General features: G+C 33.7%; 1 protein-coding gene across 1 annotated transcript; it reads right to left on the minus strand.

Moving 5' to 3' along the window:
• Window positions 1-3,169: 3,169 nt before the first annotated feature.
• On the minus strand, window positions 3,170-5,234 carry LOC136219441 (probable indole-3-pyruvate monooxygenase YUCCA3). The gene is made up of 3 exons (XM_066006851.1): window positions 4,475-5,234; window positions 4,015-4,386; window positions 3,170-3,733 (listed from the first exon to the last, which is right to left on the minus strand). Exons 1-3 carry the CDS (start codon window positions 5,174-5,176, stop codon window positions 3,506-3,508), a joined length of 1,302 nt encoding a protein of 433 aa, XP_065862923.1. The 5' UTR covers window positions 5,177-5,234; the 3' UTR covers window positions 3,170-3,505.
• Window positions 5,235-26,735: the final 21,501 nt, after the last annotated feature.

The raw sequence follows: 26,735 nt of genomic DNA on the forward strand, positions 1-26,735 counted from the left end.
CCTATGACTTGAGTATCATGAACACATGGTTTATGAAGAGAACATCCCACTTAGTGACTTATCGGAGTGGCGGTAATGCGAGCCAAATTGACTTCTTCTTAGTAAGGAGTGCTTGGAGAAAGAGTTATATTGATTGTAAGGTGATCCCTGGTGAGAGTACGACAACCCAACATAGAGTAGTGGTGCTAGATTTTCGAAGTAGGAAATGTATAAGAAAACAAACACCTCAAGTAGAGACTAAGATTAAGTGGTGGAAATTGCAAGGGGTGAATCAACAAAAATTTGTGGATGAGATGACCAAAAAAGATATTTGGACTTGCAATATGGATTCAGATATAGATTCAATATGGAATAAGATGGAGCATAGTATAAGGGAAGTAGCGAAGGAAGTTCTAGGGGAATCTAAAGGTAGCATGCCACCGGGTAAGGACACATCTTGGTGGACAGAAGAAGTACGACAAGCAGTAAAGAGTAAGAGAGAATCCTATAAACTATTGGGGAAATGTAGGAGTGACGAGAACTACGAAAAATACAAAGAGGCTAAAAGGGAAGTAAAGAAGGTCATACGAGATGCTAGAGCAAAGGTGAATCGGGATCTGTATACAAGATTGGATACGAAAGAAGGGGAAAGAGACATATATAGAATTGCTCGGATGAGAGATAGGAAGACGCGAGATCTCGGAAAAGTTAAATGTGTGAAGGATGTGGACCAGAAAGTCCTAGTTGGAGATAAGGATATCAAGGAACGATGGAGGTCCTATTTTGATGACTTATTTAATGGAGATCGCCAACAAGATGTTGGAGATATAAGTATCCATCACGATATGATAAATCATGAATGCCTGCGGAGAATTCAAAAGGGTGAAGTCAAAATGGCATTAAGTAAGATGAAGTTGAAGAAAGCAGTAGGACCTGATGGCATCCCTATTGAGATTTGGAGATGTTTGGGAGAAAGAGGAATCGAATGGTTGACGACGTTCTTCAACAAAATTTGGAGAAATAATAAGATGCCATCAGAATGGAGGAAAAGTACCTTAATCCCTTTGTATAAGAACAAAGGCGATGTCCAAGATTGTGCCAACTATCGGGGAATCAAATTAATGAGTCACACTATGAAACTTTGGGAGCGAGTGATTGAACAAAGGCTAAGGAGGACGGTGAAGATCTCGGAAAACCAGTTTGGCTTTATGCCGGGAAGATCAACTATGGAAGCCATCCATCTAATGAGACAATTAATGGAGCACTATCGAAATAAGAAGAAAGACTTGCATATGGTTTTCATTGACTTGGAGAAAGCATATGATAAGGTACCAAGGGAAGTACTTTGGTGGGCCTTGATAAGGAAAGGCATTTCGCGGAAATATATTGACATCATAAAGGACATGTATGAGGGAGTATGCACGAGTGTACGTACTAGTGTTGGGAAAACTGAAGAGTTTTCTATTACGATTGGAGTGCATCAAGGTTCCGCACTAAGCCCATTTCTTTTTGCCATCGTTATGGATGAACTAACAAGTTCACTTCAAGATGGTATACCATGGTGCATGCTGTTTGCAGATGATATTGTGTTGGTTGATGAGACGAAAGAAGGAGTGGAGATGAAGTTGGAACTATGGAGGCAAACTCTAGAATCTAGAGGCTTTAAGTTGAGTCGAAGTAAGACAGAATATTTGGAGTGTAAGTTTAGCGGCCGTAGGAGTAGGGAGGCAGGGACAATCACCCTAGATGGGAGAGTTGTTCAGGCCTCGGATTGCTTCCGGTATTTAGGATCTATTATCCAAACGGATGGAGAAGTAGATGGAGATGTTGCCCATAGGATTAAAGCTGGTTGGTCGAAGTGGAAGAGTGCTACGGGTTTCCTTTGTGATCCCGGCATGCCTAATAGATTGAAGGGAAAATTCTACCGGACGGCAATTAGACCAGCATTGTTATATGGTACGGAGTGTTGGGCAGTGAAACACTGCCACATCCATAAGATGTCGGTGGCGGAGATGCGTATGTTGAGATGGATGTGTGGTCACACGAGAAAGGACCGGGTGCGTAATGAAATAATTAGGACAAAAGTAGGGGTTACATCTATTGAGAATAAAATGAGAGAAAACCGACTAAGGTGGTTTGGCCATGTGAGACGTAGAGCGCTTGATGCGCCGGTTAGGAGAACCGAAGAGTGGCAAAGGGATGTAGTGGTGAGGGGTAGGGGAAGACCTAAGCAAACTTGGAGGAGGGTGATCGAGAGTGATATGAGTTTATTGGGAATTGAGGAAAATATGGTAGTGGATAGGACGGAGTGGAGGGAGCGAATCTGTGTCGCTGACACGACTTGATTTTCACGGTTTTATATGATGGTTCATGTTAGCCGACCCCGAATCATTTCGGGACTAAGGCTTTGTTGTTGTTGTTGCTGCTGCTTTTAAATAATGTAGGAATTCCACTATCCATCTATCTGAGCCATAGTGAGGTAAGTGCATCTCTTCCTTTACATCAAATCTAAAATTCAAATCTTATTAAGAGTGAATACTCACATTTTAATGGAAACATTTAAGAAACACAATTATGAAAATATTCAGTAAAGGGAATTCACATAAAAGTTGATAAATAAATGTCTACTCATTTTTCTTTATTATAATAAAGTACATAATTATTTGGTTATTTACTTATTGTGAAATAGATTAGTCAGTTCATTCATTTTTTAAAATACATTAAATCCTCTAAAATTTTATGCTAGTTAAAGTTCAAATCTTGTCAAAATTGCCTTAGTTGTATAAATTTATAGAGGATTTTTTTTTTATTATTTTTTATTTTAAAGAAGACATCTTTAATATGGAGGAATTGGGTAATGTTTTAGCAATAAGATTGAGAAATTAAATAATGTAGGATATAGCAATATTGAGACTTCAACTGTGTTTTCCACTTATAGTTTAAAATCCATGTGCAAAGCAACATGAAAAAGCTATTATTATAATTTAATTAAATGAAATACAAAATAACATATTAGTCAGAGTCAGAATCACCATAGAGAGATTTTGTGATATTGGAGGAATAATGGATCTGGGGTCCACAATATTTATTGGGCCCTCTGTGGACCAACACTGGAGATATAGCCCATCAATCATATTTATTACTAGGTAGACCATAGATCAGCAAGCATTCCTTTTCATTTGACTTTGTTTTTCTTTTTGTCTTCTAACAAATAAATTATTAAAATATAAAGCCAGTTTAAATTTTTTAAATAGTTGTTACATTGGACACATAGTTTCTTTGAACCAGGGAAATTTTCATTAAAATAACTTACAAATAGAGGTAAACACTTATAAGAAGCCTCATCTTCCTTTGTACAAAAAAATTAAGAAAAAAAGAGGAATTATCTGCAAATTTTTGGGTTTTCTGAAGGAGAGGGCTAATGTGTCAATTTGTTTTTGGTGGTCTAAATTATTTTCTAAATGAACTGATCCAATTTGTGATGAATAAAATAAAACCAATTAAAAACAGAATTGTGAATTTATATTCAAAAATGGGAAATACATCTCCTATGGCGAGCAGCAATATTTTTCCTTTTCTGCTTAGTTTCTTCTTTCCAGCTCTTAGCAATGTCAAATGCAACACTTATAGCATCTAGAGATGCACCAGTTAACCCTCTCCTTGTAAACCCAACTGCATAAAGCCCACCCTTTCCTTTCCACCCATTTGGAAATGGGTTTTTCGGTATTCCATCTTCTGAAAAAAATTCATTCTCCTGGACATAATAAACACAAATTTTAATGAGAAAAAAGTTCAATTTTTTTTTATATATAGCTATGACAGAATTAGAAAGTTGAGATTTTTTTTGGGATAAGACAAAAAAATAGTCAATCAAACAAAACTAACTAACAATCTGACCACAGCTTCATTTTTTTTTTCTGGAACTATATGTCTTAATCAGAAAATTGACAGAACCTAACTTCCATAACTGTCAAACAAACATGAATCCTAACAATTCAAACTAAATAAAAAGAAAAAAGAGAACTTTTTTCTCACCCTTAGCCAAGAAGGAACATTGCTGCGATACCCAGTTGCCAGAACTACAGAATCAATCTCTAGAATTTCACCATTAACAAGCTCTACTTTTCCATTGGAGAACTTGTTGATTCCAGGAACAACTTTGATCTTACCAGATCTTATTTTTTCCAAAGCACCTATGTCTAATACTGGTGTCTTTCCTTGTGAATTCTTGAGCTGTAATGGCCCTTCACATGGCCTCTTTAACCCATGTTTTTCTAAGTTCCCCAGAATTAGCCACGCAAACATTAGCAGTATCTTATCAACAAGCCAAAGTGGTAGCCATTTCATCAATGTTACTGCTAATTCAAATGTCGACTTCCCTAAAATCTCCCTTGGTAAAACATGAACCTGTAGATGATAACAGAAAAAACAGAACGTTACATTAATTGCTTCCAATTTAGAATAGCAGAATTAGTTAGAATGTTTTCTTGCTTACCGAGCTTCGAACAACCATTAATGGATTTGCATTGTAGTTACAAAGATCAAGAGAGACTTCCATGCCTGAATTACCACAGCCAACCACAAGAACACGTTTTCCCCGATGACTTTCGCCGGATTTATAGTCACACGCATGAATAACATCGCCAGAAAACTCTTCCATACCATCAAACTCCGGCACAACTTTCTCAGCATTTTCGCCGGTGGCTACAACAAGCGACCGGCAAATGTACTCAACTTCAGTAGGGACATTAGGATTGCTTGTAGAAACAGTTTTGACTCGCCACAAGCCAAAAGTGTCATCATACTTAGCAGACAGCACAGTCTCATTGAAATTAGGTGTTATATCAAAGTGTTTAGCATAGGATTTAAGATAAGTAATGAACTGATGCTTAGAAGGGTATTCAGGAAAATCATCAGGGAATGGAAAATTGGGGAGTTGACAAAATTGTTTAGGAAGATGAAGTTTGAGACGATCATAGGTTCTGTTTTGCCAAAGAGAAGCAATGCAGTTAGCTCTTTCAAGGATAATGAAAGGTACACCTTGTGTTCTAAGACCAGCACCAACAGCTAAACCAGAAGGCCCACCTCCTACAATTACAGGACCATTCACCCATATACATCTCCGAGCCAGAAAATCCTCAGGAAACATGGTTGGTATATTAATACAAGTATGATCACGACTACTGTTATTAAACATTAAGAAGAGAAGAGGGTATGTTTAGTTTAGGAAGAAAAAAGAGCAAAGTATGGTTTGATTTGAGATTGAAAGAAAGAAAGAGTGTGTGGAGGGGGAAGAGGGGGATGGGAGGGGGTTAAATAGGGGAAAGGGGGCATGTGATTGGGAATTTGTTAGAGGGTCTATAGTCTTACTCAAATGATAAGCTTCTATTGTGGCCGCCTTCTTTTCTTTTTTTTTCTTTATTCCTATTTTTTCTTCCTCTGAATCTATTATTTTATTCATTTTATTCTTTTACTTTTTATCATGAGGGAATCACTTAGAATCTCTATCCATACCCCTTCCTCATAGTAGGTCTTCTTAGGGGAGAGTGGGAGAAATTTTCCTTTACAACTTGTTCCTGTGAAACTCATTCACAATTTTTTGGAATAAGTGCGAAAATACTGTTGACAAGTTGGGTTGACAAATAATTCATCAAGCGTATGTTTTCTTAGCTATGAATCTTGTTATCTCCACGGCATACCTAGGTCATTTTAATAGTAATTTTTTTTAGAACCAACTAATATGCAATTGATTCAGATTACGAGAATAAAATGTGTTTTTTTAATGATGTTTAAAATTTACCAAACTTGTCATAGGAGGTAAAATTGCTTTTGATCGCCAATCATAGGAATAAAATTGTATTATTTTAAATGTTAGGAGTAAAATTGCTCTTGATTTTGAACATTAGAAGTACTTTTGCATCTTATTTCCAAATTTTTACCCTTCTCATTTGGGATGTCAAATGAGCATGAGTTTTGCTGATACTCGGTATTATCTAATCTTAATGCAATTATTTAAAAGAATTTGGGATGGGAATGACATTTAAAAAAGTGCCCATGACGGATATGGGACAAGAATAGAAAGATCTCCTGGATACCCGCTACCCATCAAGCATGCGGATAAACATGGAAGAAAAAATTAAAAAAAATATCAAGATGACTAAATAGCTTTTGCTTTAATTTCTTGCTAGTAATTTGAATTATTTAAAAATTTAAGTTTTTGAATTTTAAATTTGTTTGTTAAATTTGTGAAATGTTGATTTTATTTATATTTCGTTAAATTTATAATTTATTTGCTGATTTTTAACAAGTATACATGCCCATAGATTAAATAAAACGAGAATGAGATTTCAAATGTATACTCATTAGAGTAATGAGACTTGATGAATAGTTCCACTAATAAACAAGGGTATAACTTATAAGAATCACATTACCCAGGAATACCTTGTTCATTGGCATCCCTATTTGTTGTCATCCCTATTTTTGATACTTTTTTTCTTAGATTTCATTTATTTATACCTTCATCTATATCCAAATTACTAGTTTCTTTTATTCATGTGAAGAAATTCCGTCTTAATTTTAACATGAAAGATACCTTTAAAGGATGGATTGACTCCGACTTATGTATAACTCTTTGTCTTTATAATTAGCTAATGTTATATATTTATTAAAAGAGCATATAATCGTTCTGATATCATGTTAAGAAATTCAGGATATAAATCTACTCTTTAAAGTATTTATGGGAGAATTGCCTAACACACTCTTTCCCTCTGCAACTAAAAAATATAGAATGCTTTATAGTCTTATTTAAAGTAAAATACATTTATGGTCCTTGAACTATAACACTATTAATATTATGACTTCTAAACTTCACGTGAAAATTTAAATAAAAGAAAATTCATTGAAAAAAATTTAACACATGAACAAATTTGAACGTATTATTGACTCTTGTTTTTATCAGTGTTACCATAAATTATTGTCAAATACATGTTTATAGGTCATCATTATGCTAATGGGTTTTCTTTGATTTGAACTTTATTGTTAGCATAATGTATAATTCAAAGAATTTTGGCCACAAAATAAGATGCAGAGGTCATAAAGTTAATAGTGTTATAGTTTAGGGACCATAAATGCATTTTAGCCATCCTATTAAGTAGCTCTCAAAGCAAATCTTTATTCAACTCTTTCCTTGGATTTAGTTGGTGTCTTATAACTGAAAATGAAAGAACAATTTTTGGATTCCAATCTAGGTGCAGAGAGGACAGATTCTATAATATCTTCACTGTATTGTTACTCAAATTAGACCATAATAAGTGTTAACTAATACTAATTAATGTAGTGATTTCAGGTAATTTGGATTAAGCTCATGGGTTTTGTGGCTATTATACAAATTGATATATATCTTATCAGAGCACGTGTTTGGTTGTACCAAAAGGATTAGAAGTAATGAAATATTATTGGATCATCATTTCTAATTTCATTCAGCCACAAAATCATTTTTTTGGACATAATTAATTGATAAAAAAAAAGTGCTTGTTATGCTTGGAGGTACATCATATGCATATTTGGTATTTCCTGGTATCCTAGAAGTTGCCATAAAACAAACTGCCAAACAAGTAATTGACTTGCCAGAATGTAAGTATTGCCTTCTTCTCTTAACCATAAGGAGTAGGTTAGGTCCCAATTTACAATAATGCACTAAATCATTAGAGATAATCATATATATCACCCAATAATAGATGTACTGTAATTTTATTATTATCAATTTCAAATATATGAAAAAAAAATCTCACGGGTATATTTTTTACATAATTTATTGATTATTCAGTTTGAAGCTTGTCAAACACTCTTTAAGCGATTCCTAAGACTTCAATTTGAAATTTCTAACTTAAGAGGTTTGAAACTTTTAACCATTCAAGTAAACATTAATGACATTGGTACAATTGTTTTAAGGACAAATTATAAAAAAAGTTTTATTGTTTCTAGCTAAAAGTAATAGTGTCATAAATAGAATAATTAAGGACTTAAAGTTAGCAAGTTGTGCCAATTTTAGACATTATTAACGGAGTTGTCTTCTCAGTCATTGATAAGATAAGTGAAAAATTATTTCGAAGGATTTATATGACTTCTGAAAGAATCGGTTATGTGCTTCTTTGATGTTCACCACATCTTAGTGAGGGACTTTTCGATGTCAAGTCAGTTAAGAGCAGTGACGGATCCAGGATTTGAAGGGGGGTAAAACGCTATGTAAAATATTTTTAGACTAATGTTTGTAGCCAAGAGCAAAAGTACCCCTAACGTTTTGGATCAGGAGTAATTTTACCCTTAACGTCTAAAATTGTACAATTTTACCCCTAATGTTGGTAGCCAAGAGCAATTTTACCCCTAACGTTGATAATTGTATCAATTTCAGACACTATTATAACATACAATCATTTTTTTTTCTTTATTTTGCACCAATTGCATATCAATTTGTTCTAAAAAAAAAGGATATAATGTTTTTTGTAATTTAATAATAAAATTGGAGTTTAATATTTATAAATTCGGTGAATTTTTTGAATTTTTTTTTGTCTAATTCGTACAAAAGACAGTATATTTGTAATATTTTTTTCTTATTTTTTTTCACATCCCAACATAGGTTTGTGATTTGTTACTGATAAAATAAGGAATTAATGTGTGAAGTGTAGATGACAAGATTCATGACCGAGAAGACAGTTTGATGAATTATTTCTCAAATTGACCCAATTTATCAATGTTAGGGATAAAACTGCTTTTGGCTTCCGACATAAGGGACAAAATTACACCATTTTAGACGTTAAGGATAAAATTGCTCCTGACTTAACATTAGGGGTATTTTTGCATCTTAACCATTCTTTTTGGATTTTTTTTTTGTTATTAGGGATAATAGCAATAATAGGAGTAATATTGCACCGGAAGTAAAAGTATATCATTTAATAGAGTTAGACCTTTTATATACGAGTGAAGATAATTAATGGCAAGCTAAGCCGGATCTCCATGCTTGATAGGAAAATTATAGCACAATAATTTTCAATGTTCGTGTCGTTTTCGGATTCACATGTCAACCCTAATCCAACCCAAAAATTTGCGTGTCAGTTTCTTGTCAACCAAAAAATGACACATTACCTACTAAGCTAAACCCAAACACAAAAATTGCGTGTCAATTTCGTGTCGTGTAATCAGATCGTGTGCACTTTTACCATGTCCTGGATAGTCGAGAAAAACCACATGTTGTTTATGTTGATAATAAAGAAACAAAGATCGTGTGCACTTTTATATACGACTCTACTCTATCTATTTAGATAATTAAAGATGCGGAATTTTATGTATTTTGGAGATAAATATGTCTGCCAAATACTCCTAGTTAAAATAGGATTATGATATCCTAATCGGGAAGAATTAAGTTGGCTTAATACATACGTAACTCTCTGAACTTGTCCTTTTTTTTCATTTTACCTCTTAAACTTAAGGGACAACCTATTGACCTCATAAACTTCCAAAAATCCACCTAATTTACCCCTCCTCTTTGACGTGGCGCTTGGATTATTGCAGCTTTGTATTTTTCCAGGTCAGCGCCACGTCGAAGAGAATGGGTAAATTGGGTGGTTTTTTGGAAGTTTAGGGGGTCAATAGGTTGTCCCTTAAGTTTATGGGGTAAAATAAAAAAAAGACAAGTTCAGGGGGTTGCGTATGTATCAAGCCAATTAGGTTTCTAAAAAGATAAATAAAAATCTGGTATCAACAAGGAGGATCCAATTAATGGCAAGCTAAGCCGGATCTCCATGCTTGATAGGAAAATTATAGCACAATAGTTCATTTCAGGATGATTTTCTTTGGCTGAAATAATCTTTGTTTCTTTATTATCAACATAAACAACATGTGGTTTTCCTCGACTATCCAGGACATGGTAAAAGTGCACACGATCTGATTACACGACACGAAATTGACACGCAATTTTTGTGTTTGGGTTTAGCTTAGTAGGTAATGTGCCATTTTTTGGTTGACAAGAAACTGACACGCAAATTTTTGGGTTGGATTAGGGTTGACATGTGAACCCGAAAACGACACGAACATTGAAAATTATTGTTATATTCCTTGGGAGGTCATGGGTTCGAATCACATCCGGGTCTGGTGGGGATTTTTCTTTCTTCTTTAATGTAAGCGCATTGTGCGCAATTTTTTTTTTTAAAAATTGTTATATTCTCACGTATTTTTTATGTTACTTTATTAATAAAGATAATAAAATTGTTTATTACTTGCAAATATTGATTCGAATTTCCTAAATTGTTATAAACACATTATATGACCTTCTAACATGATATTAACGAACTTTTTAATGGGTTTTACGGGAATAGTTCATTAGATAAAGGAGATTACATCGGATGTCAGAGTAGGATAATAATCCACCAGAAAATCAGGCTGAGAACCGGGAGTCCGAACAGAAGAAGGGACAACCCGGTTCGCTGATTGGAGAAATAAAGATACAGTAAAGTATCGAAACAACACGGCTAAAGAAGATCTAAGCAAAACAAGTAAGATTCCAACTACAAAATTAACATAAAAGTCCAGAGCAGCAAAAATGGAATCCGAAAAGATACAAAACACTTGTAGATCCAGATCCTCAAGTTGGAGAGCGGTTTTTAGAACTTCTTGAACTTCCAGGACTTCCTCAGCAGGCCAAAGAAAAGGATCAGAGAACCAAACTCGAAAAACACGTACAAACCAACAAGGGTGGTACGGAGGTATTGGACCCGAAACCTTAAAAGCACGCCTACTGGTGAAGGCTAGAAAGGGATGACCATTAAAGAGACTAATTTCTCCCTTCTCCTTCCCTCGATCAACTACCTTCCAAGAATCTGCCAGATCTGGCCAGAGATAATGATGCGCCTCACAGCCTAGAAGACGCTCCAGGTTTCCTCTCGCGGGAGCTGCTGGAGATGCACTCGCCGTGAAATTTCCCATTTAGGCCAAGACGAGACAGAAGCAAGGGGAGGCAGAAACGGGATGAACGGACTTGGACGCAGAACCAGAAGAAGCAGATCCAGGAGGGAGACGGAATCGGAGAAGGATGGTCGAGATGAAAGAAAAAGTATATCTATATGGAAGGTACCAGAGGAAAAAGAAACCCACATGAAAAGGGGCAAAACCAGAACTTATTTCTCCACTTGATACTCATCATTAACTTTTCAATTCTTAGTATTAACATACTAATCTAAAAATGACATAAAATATTTAAAAATAGTACCATGCTTCTTATATTTTTACAAATTATCATTAATATATATGTATAACAAAATTACATGTAACCCGAAAGCACGATATGAAATCGACACTAACCCGAACAGATTAACACGATTGTGACACAAAAGTTTTTGGGTTGGGTTTGAGTTTACTCTTTTTGACACGAACCCGAAATGACACGACACGAACACGATAATTGTCAGGTCTATCCTGACTTCCATTCTATAATATGGTGTAAGTATCAACAGTTTCATCTATGCTTTCGAACGATCAATAAATACTGCCTCTAACTCCAACAACATAGTTTGCACGTTCTTCTCATCAAAAAATATATTCCAGATCTTTTCCTCTTGGAAACAACATAAAACTTGTATTGTTTACTTCCTTTTGTTCTTCTTCCTTCTATTATTCTTAAAAAAAAATATATATTAAAACTATCATCTGTAAACTTTAAAGTTCATAAATGCGATCCTTGATATATTCAATTCCATTTTTTTTATTTTGGACGAATGAATCCATTTGCTTAAAACATTAGAGTAGAAGCCAACAGGTAATTGATAAATTAAGAGATCTTTGTAATTCACAATAAAGCACATGCTTCCTTTCTTCTTCAAGTACCAATAAAAGTTTGTTGGTTCGGCTTCGATACTGCTGCACACACATTCCATAATTTCAACAATTTTCCAATACGTGTATCGGAATAATAATTCACAGTTCATTCAATTAGTTAGTAATAAAATAACAATTACAAATTTTGTTATTTTTTAATGTATATTCACATTCAGATAAATCAAGTCCAACTTTAGTACGTATTTGCATGAAAGCCAAGAAACTGTAAATTCAAAACACTTATTTCAATAACGAAGGCATGCATCACCAACGAAAAATATTATTTATACTAACTATTTTTTTTTTTAAACAATTTATACTAACACTTTTAGTTTGATGTATTTTAAGGTTTAACTAGTTTTTGACACGTGCGATGCACGGATTCATCTTAATATATAAATATTAACAAAAATATAATTTAATAATTACAATTAATGATATAATGGTTCTATATAAATTAAATATTATTATTTTATTTTCACATTTAATTTAAATAACCTTTTTATAGATAAATATAATAATATAATTAAAATTAATATATTATATTTTTTATCAGTAAAAAAACAATGAAGTGACACCTCAGCTCCATCCTTACTGTTTTATATTATATATAGATATGCAGAGAATTAGAGAGCTTTTAGAGATTAATTTAAATTTTGTAGAACTCTTAGATATAGTATGGATAAAATAATCTTTTTATAAATAAATATAATAATATAACTAAAGTTAATATATTATATTTTATATTATATTTGTTATCAGTAAAAAAGGAGGAAGTGACACCTCAGCTCCATCGTTGCTGTTTTATATTATATATAGATAGATATGCAGAGAATTAGAGAGATTTTAGAGATTAATTTAAATTATGTAGAACTTTTAGATATAGATATGCAGAAAATTAGATAGATTTTAGGGATTAATTTAAATTCTCTAAAACTCTTAGATATAGTACGGATAAAATAATATTTTTATAAATAAATATAATAATATAACTAAAGTTAATATATTATATTTTATGTTTTATTTTTTATCAGTAAAAAATGATGAAGTGACACTTCAGCTCCATCGTTACTGTTTTATATTATATATATAGATATGCAGAGAATTAGAGAGATTTTAGGAATTAATTTAAATTATGTAGAACTTTTAGATATAGATATGCTGAGAATTAGAAAGATTTTAAAGATTAATTTAAATTCTGTAGAACTCTTAGATATAGTATGGATAAAATAATTTTTTTATAAATAAATATAATAATATAACTAAAGTTAATATATTATATTTTATATTATATATTTTATCAGTAAAAAAGGAGGAAGTGACACCTCAGCTCCATCGTTACTGTTTTATATTATATATATAGATATGCAGAGAATTAGAGAGATTTTAGGGATTAATTTAAATTATGTAGAACGTTTAGATATAGATATGCTGAGAATTAGAAAGATTTTAAGGATTAATTTAAATTCTGTAGAACTCTTAGATATAGTATTGATAAAATATTTTTTTATAAATAAATATAATAATATAACTAAAGTTAATATATTATATTTTATATTATATTTTTTATCAGTAAAAAAGGAGGAAGTGACACCTCAGCTCCATCGTTACTGTTTTATATTATATATAGATATGCAGAGAATTAGAGAGATTTTAGGGATTAATTTAAATTATGTAGAACTTTTAGGACTAGAGATCCTCTAGAGTTGAAATCCTCTAGAGTTGGTGGAGTTGTAATCATCTCAACCATTAATTACAAAATGAATGGATGAGATTTGATTGATCAATAAATGATTAATTAAATATTAAAATTTATCAATTAAATCTCATCCATTAATGTTAGAATTAATGGTTGAGATTACAACTCCACCAACTCTAGAAGATTTTCAACTCTAGAGGATCCTTACACAACTTTTAGATATAGATATGAAGAGAATTAGAGAGATTTTAGGGATTAATTTAAATTCTGCATAACTCTTAGATATAGTACGGATAAAATAATTTTTTTATAAATAAATATAATAATATAACTAAAGTTACTATATTATATTTTATATTATATTTTTTATCAGTAAAAAAGGAGGAAGTGACACCTCAGCTCCATCATTACTGTTTTATATTATATATAGATTTTCGTTTTAATTTATTTTTTAATATAAATATATTTGTTGAGGAGTCAGGACGGATTTGGGAACTGGTTTATTTAGCCTGACCTAGTGCTTTCCGACTCTGATGTGAAAATAGTAGGGTAAATTACACCCATGGCCACTGAACTTTATCCATTTTCACATTATGGCCACTAAACTTTATTTTTTCCCGATATGGTCACTGAACTTTACACTTTTTAACAACGGTAGCCACTCAATTTTAATTAACTTCTCAAAATGACCGTTAACGATCTCAAAATGAAAATATTCAAGAATTAAAGTTGTTCAGAACGACATTTACCATGAAACCACATTTTTTATTTTCGAAAATCACATTTTTTGGAGCTTTCTCTCTCTAAAAAATCACTTTCTCTCTCCTAACCAAACACCACCTAAATGACCTCAAAACGAAAATTTCAAGAATTAAAGTTCCTTAGAATATCATTAATGCTTTGGATTTTTTATTTTTAACAACAGTAGCCACTCAATTTTAACTAACTTCTCAAAATGACCGTTAACGATCTCAAAATGAAAATATTCAAGAATTAAAGTTGTTCAGAACGACATTTACCATGAAACCACATTTTTTATTTTCGAAAATCACATTTTTTGGAGCTTTCTCTCTCTAAAAATTTACTTTCTCTCTCCTAACCAAACACCACCTAAATGACCTCAAAACGAAAATTTCAAGAATTAAAGTTCCTTAGAATATCATTAATGCTTTGGATTTTTTATTTTTAGCCATCAATGGTCGTTTTGAGACTTTAAGTGGCCACCAGTGTTAAAACGTGTAAAGTTCAGTGGCCATACCGGGAAGAAATGAAGTTTAGTGGCCATAATGTGAAAATGGGTAAAGTTCAGTGGCCATAGGTGTAATTTACCCGAAAATAGTACGGACTAGGTTAGGACAATGTATTTATATAGTAAGCTCAGTTAGGTGTAGCTCGAACCCATAGGTGTAGCTCGAACCCATCGATCCTGCCCATGAACATGTCTAGCAACTTGTGAGACTTCTGAAAAGCCTCCAAACTTCGCCAAACCATTTTCCGTCTGATGTTGTAATCATGCATGTTTAGTTCTGTTCAACTCTTGAAATTAGGAGAACGACTCTTCAAAAAAACACTTAGACTAATTTTAACCTTATCAAAAGTCAACTATTCAATATAAAATCATGGATTTTAGAGTTTGGTTGGAAGTACAACATGTCATAACTTTTATGTTAGATCTTTGATTTAAGTCTGCTATATGTCATTGAAAACCTTATCAGGAATATTACGAGTCTCGTGAATATTTCAAGACCTCATTCGGCTTTGGTCAAAAGATTGACTTGGGCTCGAGGACATTTCTATATGTCATCAATTGCAAGTCTGAGAGCATACATAAACAACCTCTTTCAATCAGATATTATCATGGATTCAGATTCTAATATCGACATTGTATAATTTAAATAATGTGATTAATAAAGTCTCATTGTTTATGTAAAAACCTAATTAATTACCATGGTTAATATTTAATACATATGCATATATATATATATATATACTCCTATCCTAATAATGCCAAAAACTATACGAAACAAAAGGAAATATAAGTCTATCACAATGAACCAAAATGCCTCATAAATTTCACTAGTAAAGCTAGAAATTAAATATTGTGATGATTTCAGAAAATAAATCCCCTTCCCCACTATTTAATGTGAAGAAAGAAAATCTTTAAATGGAACTATATATTCCAGCTCAAAAAACATAAATAAATAAGTGATTTACTAAACCCAGCTCCAAATTTATACTTCTAGCCCTGTGAATAGACCGAAATACCCTTTGCACTAAATTTCAAAAAACCCAAAACCTCTCAAGAAGTCTATACGATTTTTGCTCAAATCCGGACAAATTAGTGAACCGAATCATGGATGGTGATAGAAACCGTAAAGGAAAAGCTAAAATGGTAAGATTTACCGCTTTATTTCGTTGATTTTTGCATCGAATTGAATCTGTTAGTGGTTTTTAAAAATTTGCAGGAATCGCAGTCGGGCGTATGAGAATCACGCCCGACCTGCGGTTCGGGCGTATGAGTATCACGTCCGACCAGTGGTACGGGCGTGATAGCCACATGCCCGAACCACTGGTCGGGCGTGATACGCATACGGGATTAACAGACTATTTACGGGTTTAACGGTCTATTTACGGGATATAGAAGCTATTTTTTTTGCTCTCTCGACACACGGGCGTGTGTCTACCACGCCTCACCGTGTGGTCGGGCGTGACAGCCCCACGCCACACTGTGTGGTCGGACGTGATAGTCCCACGTCCGACCACACGGTGAGGCGTGGGGCTGTCACGCCCGACCACACGGTGAGGCGTGATGTTCATACGCCCGCGTGTCGAGAGAGCAAAAAAATAGCTTTTTCTACCCCAAAACCCATGAAAGGGTAATTTCGTCCTTTCACGGGACTAGGAGTGGGAAATTGGGGCTGAGTTTAACAACACCCATAAATAAACAGAGGGTGTGACTAGGAAAGGTGGGGGCCAAAGGTGGCCATGTGGAGGAAGAGATTTCGTACGTTGGAGGGCTCATTCATTTCTTGGTGTTGGAATTTGAAACCACACCATCTATCAATTCTTACTCAACTTCTTGGACCACCCAATGCTCCATCTCCTATTTCTTATACACATTATTATTTGAGTAAATAATTTTTTTTAGGGGAAAACTGCACTTGCATTAAAGAGGAATTAAATTACATTGGTCTGCTAGACAAAGAGCGTCAACACCCATAGGCACACTCTCAATAAAAACTAAAGGATCATTAAGTAGACGAGCACGTCTAGCAAGTTCATGGGCAACACAGTTGCCCTGTCTATAAACATGTGACAACTTTACTTCCTCAAGCAGGCTCATTTTATAAATCAAATCGTCGAGGATCATCGAGCCCGCTCCAAGTGATTGTCCGTTTCTTTCCAATGCATCAATCATGAGTTTGCAATCAGATTCCAGCACAACCCGTCTCCAACCCCCATCCCTAGCAAAACGGAATCCCTGGATAGTAGCCATAAAAATAATCTGCTAATAGTATTTTGATTTAAAATTAATAAAAAAAAATCTATCTATATAATTTTTTGAGTGACTTTAACACATGGAGTTGGATGAAATTATTAATTTATGATTTCATATGAATTTTTGAAGATTAAATATATATTAGTTGAAATATTTGAATAATTTTGATTATAATTTAAAATAATGAATTGAATCACAATTGTTAATGATTGAGGTACTTCGAAAATTAGATTAGGACCTGTTTGGTTTAGCTATTAGCTAATAGTTGTTGATGTTGCTGTTAGCTGTTAGCTGTTACTGGTAACTGGTTAATTGTTAGTGTTTGGTAAAATTATATTTAAATGTTAATATTAGTATTTAAAATGTCTAATATGAACATGTTTTAAACTAATCAACAAATAAATTATAAAATAAAAAAACATATTACACAAATTAATAAAAATAATCTGAATATAAAATATAAAAAAATAAAAATAAGTTTGGTATTGAACGCAACAAAATCTTGTTCTTTCGGGAATTATGTTATAGAAATAGAAGTAATATTAAAAAATCTAACCATTACGAAAATTTTCTTGATTAATCATAGTACTTCATCTCAATTTAAAATCTCACTGTGAATTTTTCATTACTTTCTTTTTTTAGGTATACTTTCTTATATTTTATCCCTTTTAATTAATTTTAAATCCCAATTTCCGGACTGTATATTAATCAGAAAATTAAAAAAAATATGGGTGCACGTGCATGGAACCTTGATTTTCCATGAAGTCTGTTTTTTCATGAAAAAATATGCAACATATCTTGGGTAAATATTGGTATGAGTATAATTAAGAAATCATTCATCATTCCAAAACATTTAGAATTAAAAGTTAGTAATCCCTTTTTTTAGCATGATGGTTGAAGCCAGCTAGGATATTTATGTAGTTGTAATTAAAGCCAAAATAAAGATCTAGGAAGTGGGGTAACAAATCTTTTATTCTAAATCATTACTCCTATACATAGTAATTATTCTGTATTTATTCACTATATCTTAGTGGGTACCAATCCCTTCCCTTCTATATTTACTAATCATTTCTAATAATAATACATGATTTTGTAACTACTACAATAACAATAATAATATATATATATAATGTGGCTAATTCATAATCATATATAATGTGGCTAAATCTATCTACACCACTGCACCCACTCTTTCTCCTATATATTCATCAATTATTAACATTCAAAACCATTTTCCAATTTCAGGAATTTATTATAAACACTTCAAACAAAAACCCATTATTGAGTAGTTTGTTAAGTATGATCCTAGCTAAGCTAATAATAGGGGGTATTTGGGGTAAAGGAATCAAATTAAACTATAAGTTTAGCTAATAGTTAAGGTTTAAGAACAATTTGATCTTTCAAACATGCTCTATGCGTTTGAAGGGTGTACAATACAGATCCATCTTACTATATGTAGAAATTTAATCAACTAAATGGACTTATCAGGATTCGAACACTCGACCACTTTAGTTTAAGAGGTTTTGGTACCATGTCAAGAAACTAATTAATTAAAAAATTAAGCTAATAGTTAAGGCTAAAAAATAACATTTATATTAATTTCTAACATTTTGTTGGGTGAAAATTGGTCTGGAATGAGAATGAGAAACAATAATTCGATTTGAGATTGTTTGATTAAACAAAACTAGTTAGGAATAGAAATTACGTTTCCAGATCTATAGGAATAATTCGTTCAAAAGATTTTACCATATGCCTAACGCATGAATGATATGGTGCTTAGGATGAATAGTTTGATATCACGTAACATCTCAAACAATAAAACATTAACACTATGTAATTAGTTAATTATATATTTTAATTAATTGTTTATATAAAATTTTAGACCTCAAATTTTAAATTCTAAACCTTAAAATATATAACATGACATCAAATTATTGATCTGGTGCACAGACGGCGTGGTGTGTCAGACATATAGTAAAATTTCTCCCATCCATTCCTTCCTTTCCCCTCATCAATCAAATTGATTCTCCACTCTCATTCATACGTATGTGATAACTCTTGTCGAATCTAATTCAGAAGAGCGATCGAATTCTGAGTATTAAGCTTGTGGTAAGGGACGAGGTCGTGAATATCATAAAGTGCATATGCACCACAAATAGGATTGGATGCCTCTATAAGACAAGATTTTTCGGAGGATTTGGAGGAAGTGGTGCAATAGGTTCCTAGGGATGAGAAGATGGTACTAGGTGGTGACCTCAATGGATATGTGGGTTCTAGGCGAGATGAGTTTGAGAGTGTCCATGGAGGTTTTGGTTTTGGAGATAGGAATGAAGCAGGAAATGATAATCTGGAATTCGTATTAGCCTATGACTTGAGTATCATGAACACTTGGTTTATGAAAAGAACCTCCCACTTAGCGACTTATCGGAGTGGCGGTAATGCGAGCCAAATTGACTTTTTCCTAGAAAGGAGTGTTTGGAGAAAGAGTTATATTGATTGTAAGGTGATCCCTAGTGAGAGTACGGCAACTCAACATAGAGTAGTGGTGCTTGATTTTCGAAATAGGAGATGTATAAGAAAACGAATACCACAAGTGGAGACTAAGATTAAGTGGTGGAAGCTGTAAAGATAGAACCAACAAATATTTGTGGATAAGATGACCACAAAAGATATTTGGTCTCGTAACATGGATTTAGATATAGATTCAGTGTAGACTAAGATGGAGCATAGTTATAAAGGAAGTACTGAAGGAAGTTCTAGGGGAATCTAAAGGAAGCATGCCACGGGGTAAAGACACATCTTGGTGGATCGAAGAAGTGTGATAAGTAATAAAGAGTAAGCGAGAATACTATAAAAATATTAGGAAAATATAGGAGTGATGAGAACTACGATAAGTATAAAGAGGCTAAAAGGGAACCAAAAAAGGTCATACGAGATGACCGAGCAAAGGTGAATCAAGATCTATATGCAAGATTGGATATGAAGGAATGGGAAAGAGACATATATAGGATTGCCCATATGAGAGATAGGAAAATGCGAGATCTCAGAAAAGTCAAATGTGTGAAGGTTGTGGACCAAAGAGTCCTGGTTGGAGATAAGGATATCAAGGAACGATGGAGGTCATATTTTGATAACTTATTTAATGGAGATCGCGAATAAGATATGGGAGATATAAGTATCCCTCACGATATGGTAAACCGTGACTATATGCGGAGAATTCAAAAGGGTAAAGTCAAAATAGCATTAAAAAAGATGAGATTGAAGAAAGCAGTAGGACCTAATGGAATCCCTATTGAGATTTGGAGATGTTTGGGAGAGAGAGGAATTGAATGGTTGATGACTTTCTTCAACAAGATTTGGAGAAACAATAAGATGCCATCAAAATGGAGGAAAAGTACCCTAATCCCTTTGTATAAGAACAAAAGCGATGTCCAAGATTGTGCCAACTATCGAGGAATCAAACTAATGAGTCACACTATGAAACTTTGTGAGCGAGTGATCGAACAGAGGCTAAGGAGGAGGGTGCATATATCTTAGAAAACCAATTTGGCTTTATACTGGGAAGATCAATTGTGGAGGCCATTCATGTAATGAGACAATTAATAGAGCACTATCGGAATAAGAAGAAAGATTTGCATATGGTTTTCATTGACTTGGAGAAGACATATGATAAGGTGCCAAGGGAAGTACTTTGGTGGGCCTTAATAAGGAAAGGCATTTCGCAGAAATATATTGACATCATAAAGGACATATATAAGTGAGTGTGCACGAGTGTACATACCAGTGTTGGGAAAACTAAAGAGTTCCTTATTATGTGCATCAAGGTTCTGCACTTGGCCTATTTCTTTTTACCATCATGATGGATGAATTGACGAGTTCACTTCAAGACGATATACCATGGTGCATGTTGTTTGTAGATGATACTGTGTTGGTTGATGAGATAAAGAAGGCGTGGAGAGTAAGTTGGAATTATGGAGACAAACTTTGAAATCTAGAGGCTTTAAGTTGAGCCGAAGTAAGACGAAATATTTGGAGTGTAAGTTTAGTGGCGATAGAAGTAGGGAGGCAGGGACAATCACCCTGGATGGGAGGGTGATACGCCTCAGGGCGGATGCCCAATTGAGACTCACTAAGGGATAATTGTACCCCGTCATTATCAAGTAATAATCTGGATAAGTCCAGGTATCGAATCCACAGGATTTACTCCTGCAAATATCGAGCTACTCAATTTCTAATGTTATCTAGGCTTTGGGGGGTTTAAGCTTGGTTTTGATTAAGTTAAACTACTCTTAACTAAGTTATTCTACTCCTAAGTGATCTTTCAATCATGTAATTACCCGAAGGGATATGGAATGATACGATAATGATGAATATAAACTTTTTAGACAACCAATTAATAACCTAATCTAAGTCACTTATGTTCGAGGAGATTAACCCTACTTATCCTTCTGTGGTTTCTAGTTCGTGATTCCCGTGTAAGGATAAAACTAGCTCTAAGGCTCAGAAATTTGGGCTTAATCTTCTATAAGGTCGTCAATCTTATAGGCTCTGACTCGGTCAGATTCAGCTGGCAATATATGCCAACAAAATATTTGGATTTATGAATGAGTTAAACCAATCAAACAAAGCGTAAGACAAAGATTAAATAGATAGATCAATTGAACAAAACAAGAATTATATTAATATTAAAGATGAAGAAAATTGTCACGGAGATACAATGAGTCTAAGATTCATAGACTGGATCAAGAGATAAACAAGTTGTAAAAGAGTAAGAAAATCCCTTTTAGGGAACCTGTCTACTGCTAAGGGCGTCTTCCTAGGACTTAAGGAGAAACCTTGAATAATCCTCGGGGAATGGAGATTCGAATGTTCTTCAATGGAGGATGAAGGAGATGGAGGAGTTGGAGAGGATGATTTAAGAAGGATAGCTAGGGTTTTACAATAAAAGAAAGATATCTAATTTACATGTGAAAAGACCTATTTATAGTTGCGGTTTGAGTCCCAAATCTGACCGAATTCGTTTCCTATTGCAGGTGGAAGAATGGGGGCGAAATCGTGACATCGTGGGCCGGGAATCAGTCCCGCAGGCCAACTCGGCACGAGCTGGATGCCAGCTCGCCGAGCTTGCCAAAAAAGGCCAGTTTGGCGGGCAATAAGTGCCCAAACGCCCTGCGTGACTGCCGGGTGTTCCCGAAACACGATTTTCACCCAAACTTGTTCCTGTTTTGACCTACACACGTATGTAAACTCCAAACGACATTAGTTTCGAGGCTAAATTGACCCACCAATCGCTTGATTTGAGTAGAAAGTCTGTTTGGTGCGAGTTTTGGTGGATCATTTAGCCATGATAAATAATTGAAAGCTAACATACGTGCTAGTTTGGCAATATTTGCCCAAAAATGATCAGAAAATGGACTTAAACTACAAAAGTAAATAAAATATATTCATAATCTAATTAACACGCACACACATGTATATAAATGCGAGAATTGCTCGCTTATTAACGAAAAACTAAACTAAACCGTCCTAAAACCGTACCTAAAGATTGGAGTTTTTGACCCCTATCAGAGGCTTGTCCAGGCCTTAGATTACTTCCACTATTTAGGGTCTATTATTCAAATGGATGGAGAAGTGGATGGAGATGTTGCTCATATGATTAAATCTGATTGGCCAAAGTGGAAGAGTGCTACGTGTTTCCTTTACGACCCCGGCATGCCTAATAGATTAAAGGAAAAATTCTACCGCACGAAAATTAGATATGCATTGTGATATGGTACATAATGTTGGACAATGAAACACTACCACATTCATAAGATGTCGGTGGCAGGGATGCGTATGTTGCGATGGATGTGTGGTCATATGAGAAAGGATCGGGTGAGGAATGAAATAATTAGGACGAAAATAGGGGTTGCATCTATTGAGAATGAGTGAAAACCGACTAAGGTGATTTGGCCATATAAGACGAAGAGCGTTTGATGCACCGATTAAAAGGACTGCAGAGTGGCAAAGGGATGCAATGGTGAGGGGTAGAGGAAGGGCTAAGCAAACTTGGAAGAGGTGATTAAAAGTGATATGAGTTTATTAGGGATTAAGAAAAATATAGCAGTGAATAATACAAAGTGGAGGGAGAGAATTTATGTAGTTGACATGACTTGATTTCACGGTTTCGTATGACGGTTCATGTTAACCGACCCCGAATCATTTCAGGACTAAGGCTTTGTTGTTGTTGTTGTATTACGCTTCTTGATGTTATGTAATTTTCTATAGATATTTTAACATACAAAATTCACCTTTCAAATGTTCAAGTGAAGTTATATGTTAAGTATTATATATTCGCTAACAATAAAAATACCGTATAATTATGAAACAGCATTTTTTATGACATGACTTACATAAATCAAATCAAAGTTTTGCTTAGCTCAAGTTTCGAAATGAAAGATATGGGTGAAGCCACAAATATCCTTATAGTCAAGATCACAAGAGATCATTCTAAGAAATTGTTGACCTTGTCTCAAGAGACTTATATCAATGAAGTTCTTGAGCAATTCAATATGCAAAACTTTAAACGCATTGACAACCCAATGAGCAAGGATTTTAACCTTAGCTTTGACATGTGCCAACATACACAACCATGGAGTGAACATATGAAAAATGTTCCTTATGTTAGTGATATAGGTAGTCTTATGTATGTTATGTTGTGACTAGACTTGATATTTGTCATGTCATTGGCATGGTGAGTTGATAGAAGTCCGGTTGTAGACAAGCACACTAGACTACTGTAAAGAGAACACTTAGATGTCTCAAAGGAACTGCGATTATTCTCTATGTTATCAAGGAAATGATCTTTTACTAAGAGGATACACAGAAGCAAATTGGGACAAACATAGTCTACGTCAAACTACATTTTCTTCATTGGAAATGGGGTCATATATCATGGAAACAACAAACTGACTTGTATAGCTTTATCCACCATAGAAGCTGAGTGTGTATCACACTTGTCTGCATTTCAAGAGGCCATTTGGTTGAATATGTTCTTGGATCACCTGAATGTTACTACTGCATATACTCTTGTGGCAATTGATAACGATAGTCAACCTGATATTTCTTTTACTAAAGACTAAAGATTCCATAGAAAAGGCAAGCACATGGAGATTAAGTATCACTTTGTTAGATATTTAGTTACATATAAAGAAATTAGTATGAAGTATGTTTTGACTCATGACATGGTAGTATATCTAAATTAGGCCTAAACCATGCATACGCAGTCCTCTGAACTTGTCAATTTTGGTCATTTTGCCCCCTGAACTTACGGGATGACCTGTTTACCCCTTCAACTATTTAAAAGTGGTATTAGCAACCCCCTCTTTTCATTATAATGGAAATAATCATGACATGTTTTCATTTCAAGCACCAAAGTCATAATAAAAATGGTTATGCGCTACTAAAACAAGTTGCAAATCAAGTTAGTATAGACAGTACACAAGTTCTCTTGTAAAAATTGCATATAGCTTTAACTCCTTCTAAATCGTCTACATATATGGATGCTGGTTCTGGTTCCAATACTTCCATGAACTCTTGTACTAGTGGTTGAACTTCACTTTGTTTCCGTTATAATGAAAAGAGGGGGTTGCTAATACCACTTTTAAATAGTTGATGGGCAAATAGGTCGTCCCGTAAATTCAGGGAGCAAAATGACCAAAATTGACAAGTTCAGGGGTTGTGTATGGTCTAGGCCTTTAAATTAAAAACACTAACACTGTTTCTAAGTAGTTGACTTTGAACTTTAATTTCTCATTCATTATTTATCCTCTTTGAGCTTATAATATACCGTAATATCACATGAAGTAGAATATACTATCAAGAAACTCTCTTCTACTCCATCCATATTTTGGGGTTTTCTTTCGATTTTTAGCCAGAAGATAAGCTCATTTTTTGCTTTGTTTTTCTTTTTCTTTATTGAATAAATTTTTCATTGATCTATTATAGTGGATTTGGTAGTTTCTTCTTTATTTGTAGTTTTTTGTTCTTTCTCCCTTTATGGGTGGTTTTAGTATGTCTCATATATGAGTGTTATTATGTTTTTCTTCATGAAAAAATAGAAGAGCTTTTTCGATCATCACATAAATATGGCTCATTGAAATAACATGACATCATTCCTAGAGAAAAATACTATGAACTCGATTATGGATAGAGTGTGTTTCTCATTGTTATGCCAAAAATAATTTCAAGCATTGTCTACCATTGCTCTACTATAGTCTATGATATTGACAATGCAAATTCATTCTCTCATGCACTTCCAAATTGTAATTTTTTAATTATTTATGTCGATATGTACTATTTTTCCTATAAACACTAACATTTTATAAAATAAATATTAGAGAAAAGTATAAAAATAAACTATTTTTTTTAAAAAAAACACTAACATTTCATAAAATAAATATTAGGAAAAAATATAAAAATAAACCTTATAGTTTGGCCGATTTGCAAAGACAATTTTCATGGTTTAAAAGTTTGCAAACAGGGGTCTATACTTTATGAATTTTGTAGTTAAAGGATATGTGAGTCAATTTTTCGGCAAAAAATTATTTGTAGTTTAGTTAATTTACAAAGTTAAACCTTGAATTTTGGATAATTTGTAAAGTAAGTCTTTTTCATTTATCCAAATTCATACCTTTTGGCGTAAATAGTCACGACAACAATTTTTTAAGGAGTGTCGAGTTTGTAAACTCCAAACACCACAAACACTTATTTGCAAAATTTTAAACCATGTGGATTGTCTTTTACTTTTCCCTAAATATTATATAAAAATATATATTCATTATTATTCAAATTAAAATATTTTTTTATTAGGCTTAATGCATATTTACACCCTTAAACTCGGCACGTTATGCCTATTGGCACCCTGAACTTTTAAAATAACCTATCACACACTTATAGTTATCTTTAAAAACCTATCACACACCTATAGTCGGTTTTAAGAACCTAACGTATACATATAGTTGGCTCATTCGGACATCCTGCACATAAAATTATTGATTTATCATCTTTGATAGATTAGATAGCATATAGACAAATTCACGCGCTTTTCTTTTTTTCTATAACACGCATATGCCACCTTATCAGCGATTTTATGTTCACGAGGTCCGGATGAGCCAACTATAGGTGTGTTATAAGTTTTTAAAGCCAACTATCAGTGTGTGATGAATTATTTAAAAATTCAGGGTGCGAATAGACAAAATGTGCCAACTTTAAGAGTGTAAATATGCATTATTAAGCATTTTTATATATACTTTAACTATAATACACTTTTTTTTTTGGTAGGAAAGGAAAGAAAAGACAAAAGAAAAAACACCAAAGGACCTAACCCGGGATTAGCCTAGGGAAGCTAACCCCCACCATATCATCCAAGAGGAGAGAAGTCAGGAACTCGGGAGGAGAAGAAAAGGTAGAGACACCCAAGATCCTGCTATGGCCCTCAGCCGCAAGACGGTCCGCCACCTTATTCTGCTCTCTGAAAATGTGGCAGAAGCTGATGGAATCAAAGGAAGAGCAAATCCTTCTAATCCCTTTGACTAAATTCTGGCTTTTCAAACACACAGCACTCTTCTCAAAGATCATTTTGATAGCTTCGCTATTATCAGATTCCACACTCAAAATTTTCACGCCAAGATTCTTAGTAAGTCTGAGGCCGGA

Source organism: Euphorbia lathyris, chromosome 2, assembly GCF_963576675.1.
Source record: "Euphorbia lathyris chromosome 2, ddEupLath1.1, whole genome shotgun sequence".
Lineage (NCBI taxonomy): Eukaryota > Viridiplantae > Streptophyta > Magnoliopsida > Malpighiales > Euphorbiaceae > Euphorbia > Euphorbia lathyris.

What these genes read in the sequence shown, in the direction of transcription:
- LOC136219441 (XM_066006851.1), bottom strand. Translation starts at nt 5,176, where the DNA reads ATGTTTAATAACAGTAGTCGTGATCATACTTGTATTAATATACCAACC. An exon ending in TAATGGTTGTTCGAAGCTCG is followed by an intron (nt 4,387 to 4,474) that starts GTAAGCAAGAAA and finishes TATCATCTACAG; the next exon opens with GTTCATGTTTTACCAAGGGA. An exon ending in ATGTTCCTTCTTGGCTAAGG is followed by an intron (nt 3,734 to 4,014) that starts GTGAGAAAAAAG and finishes TATTATGTCCAG; the next exon opens with GAGAATGAATTTTTTTCAGA.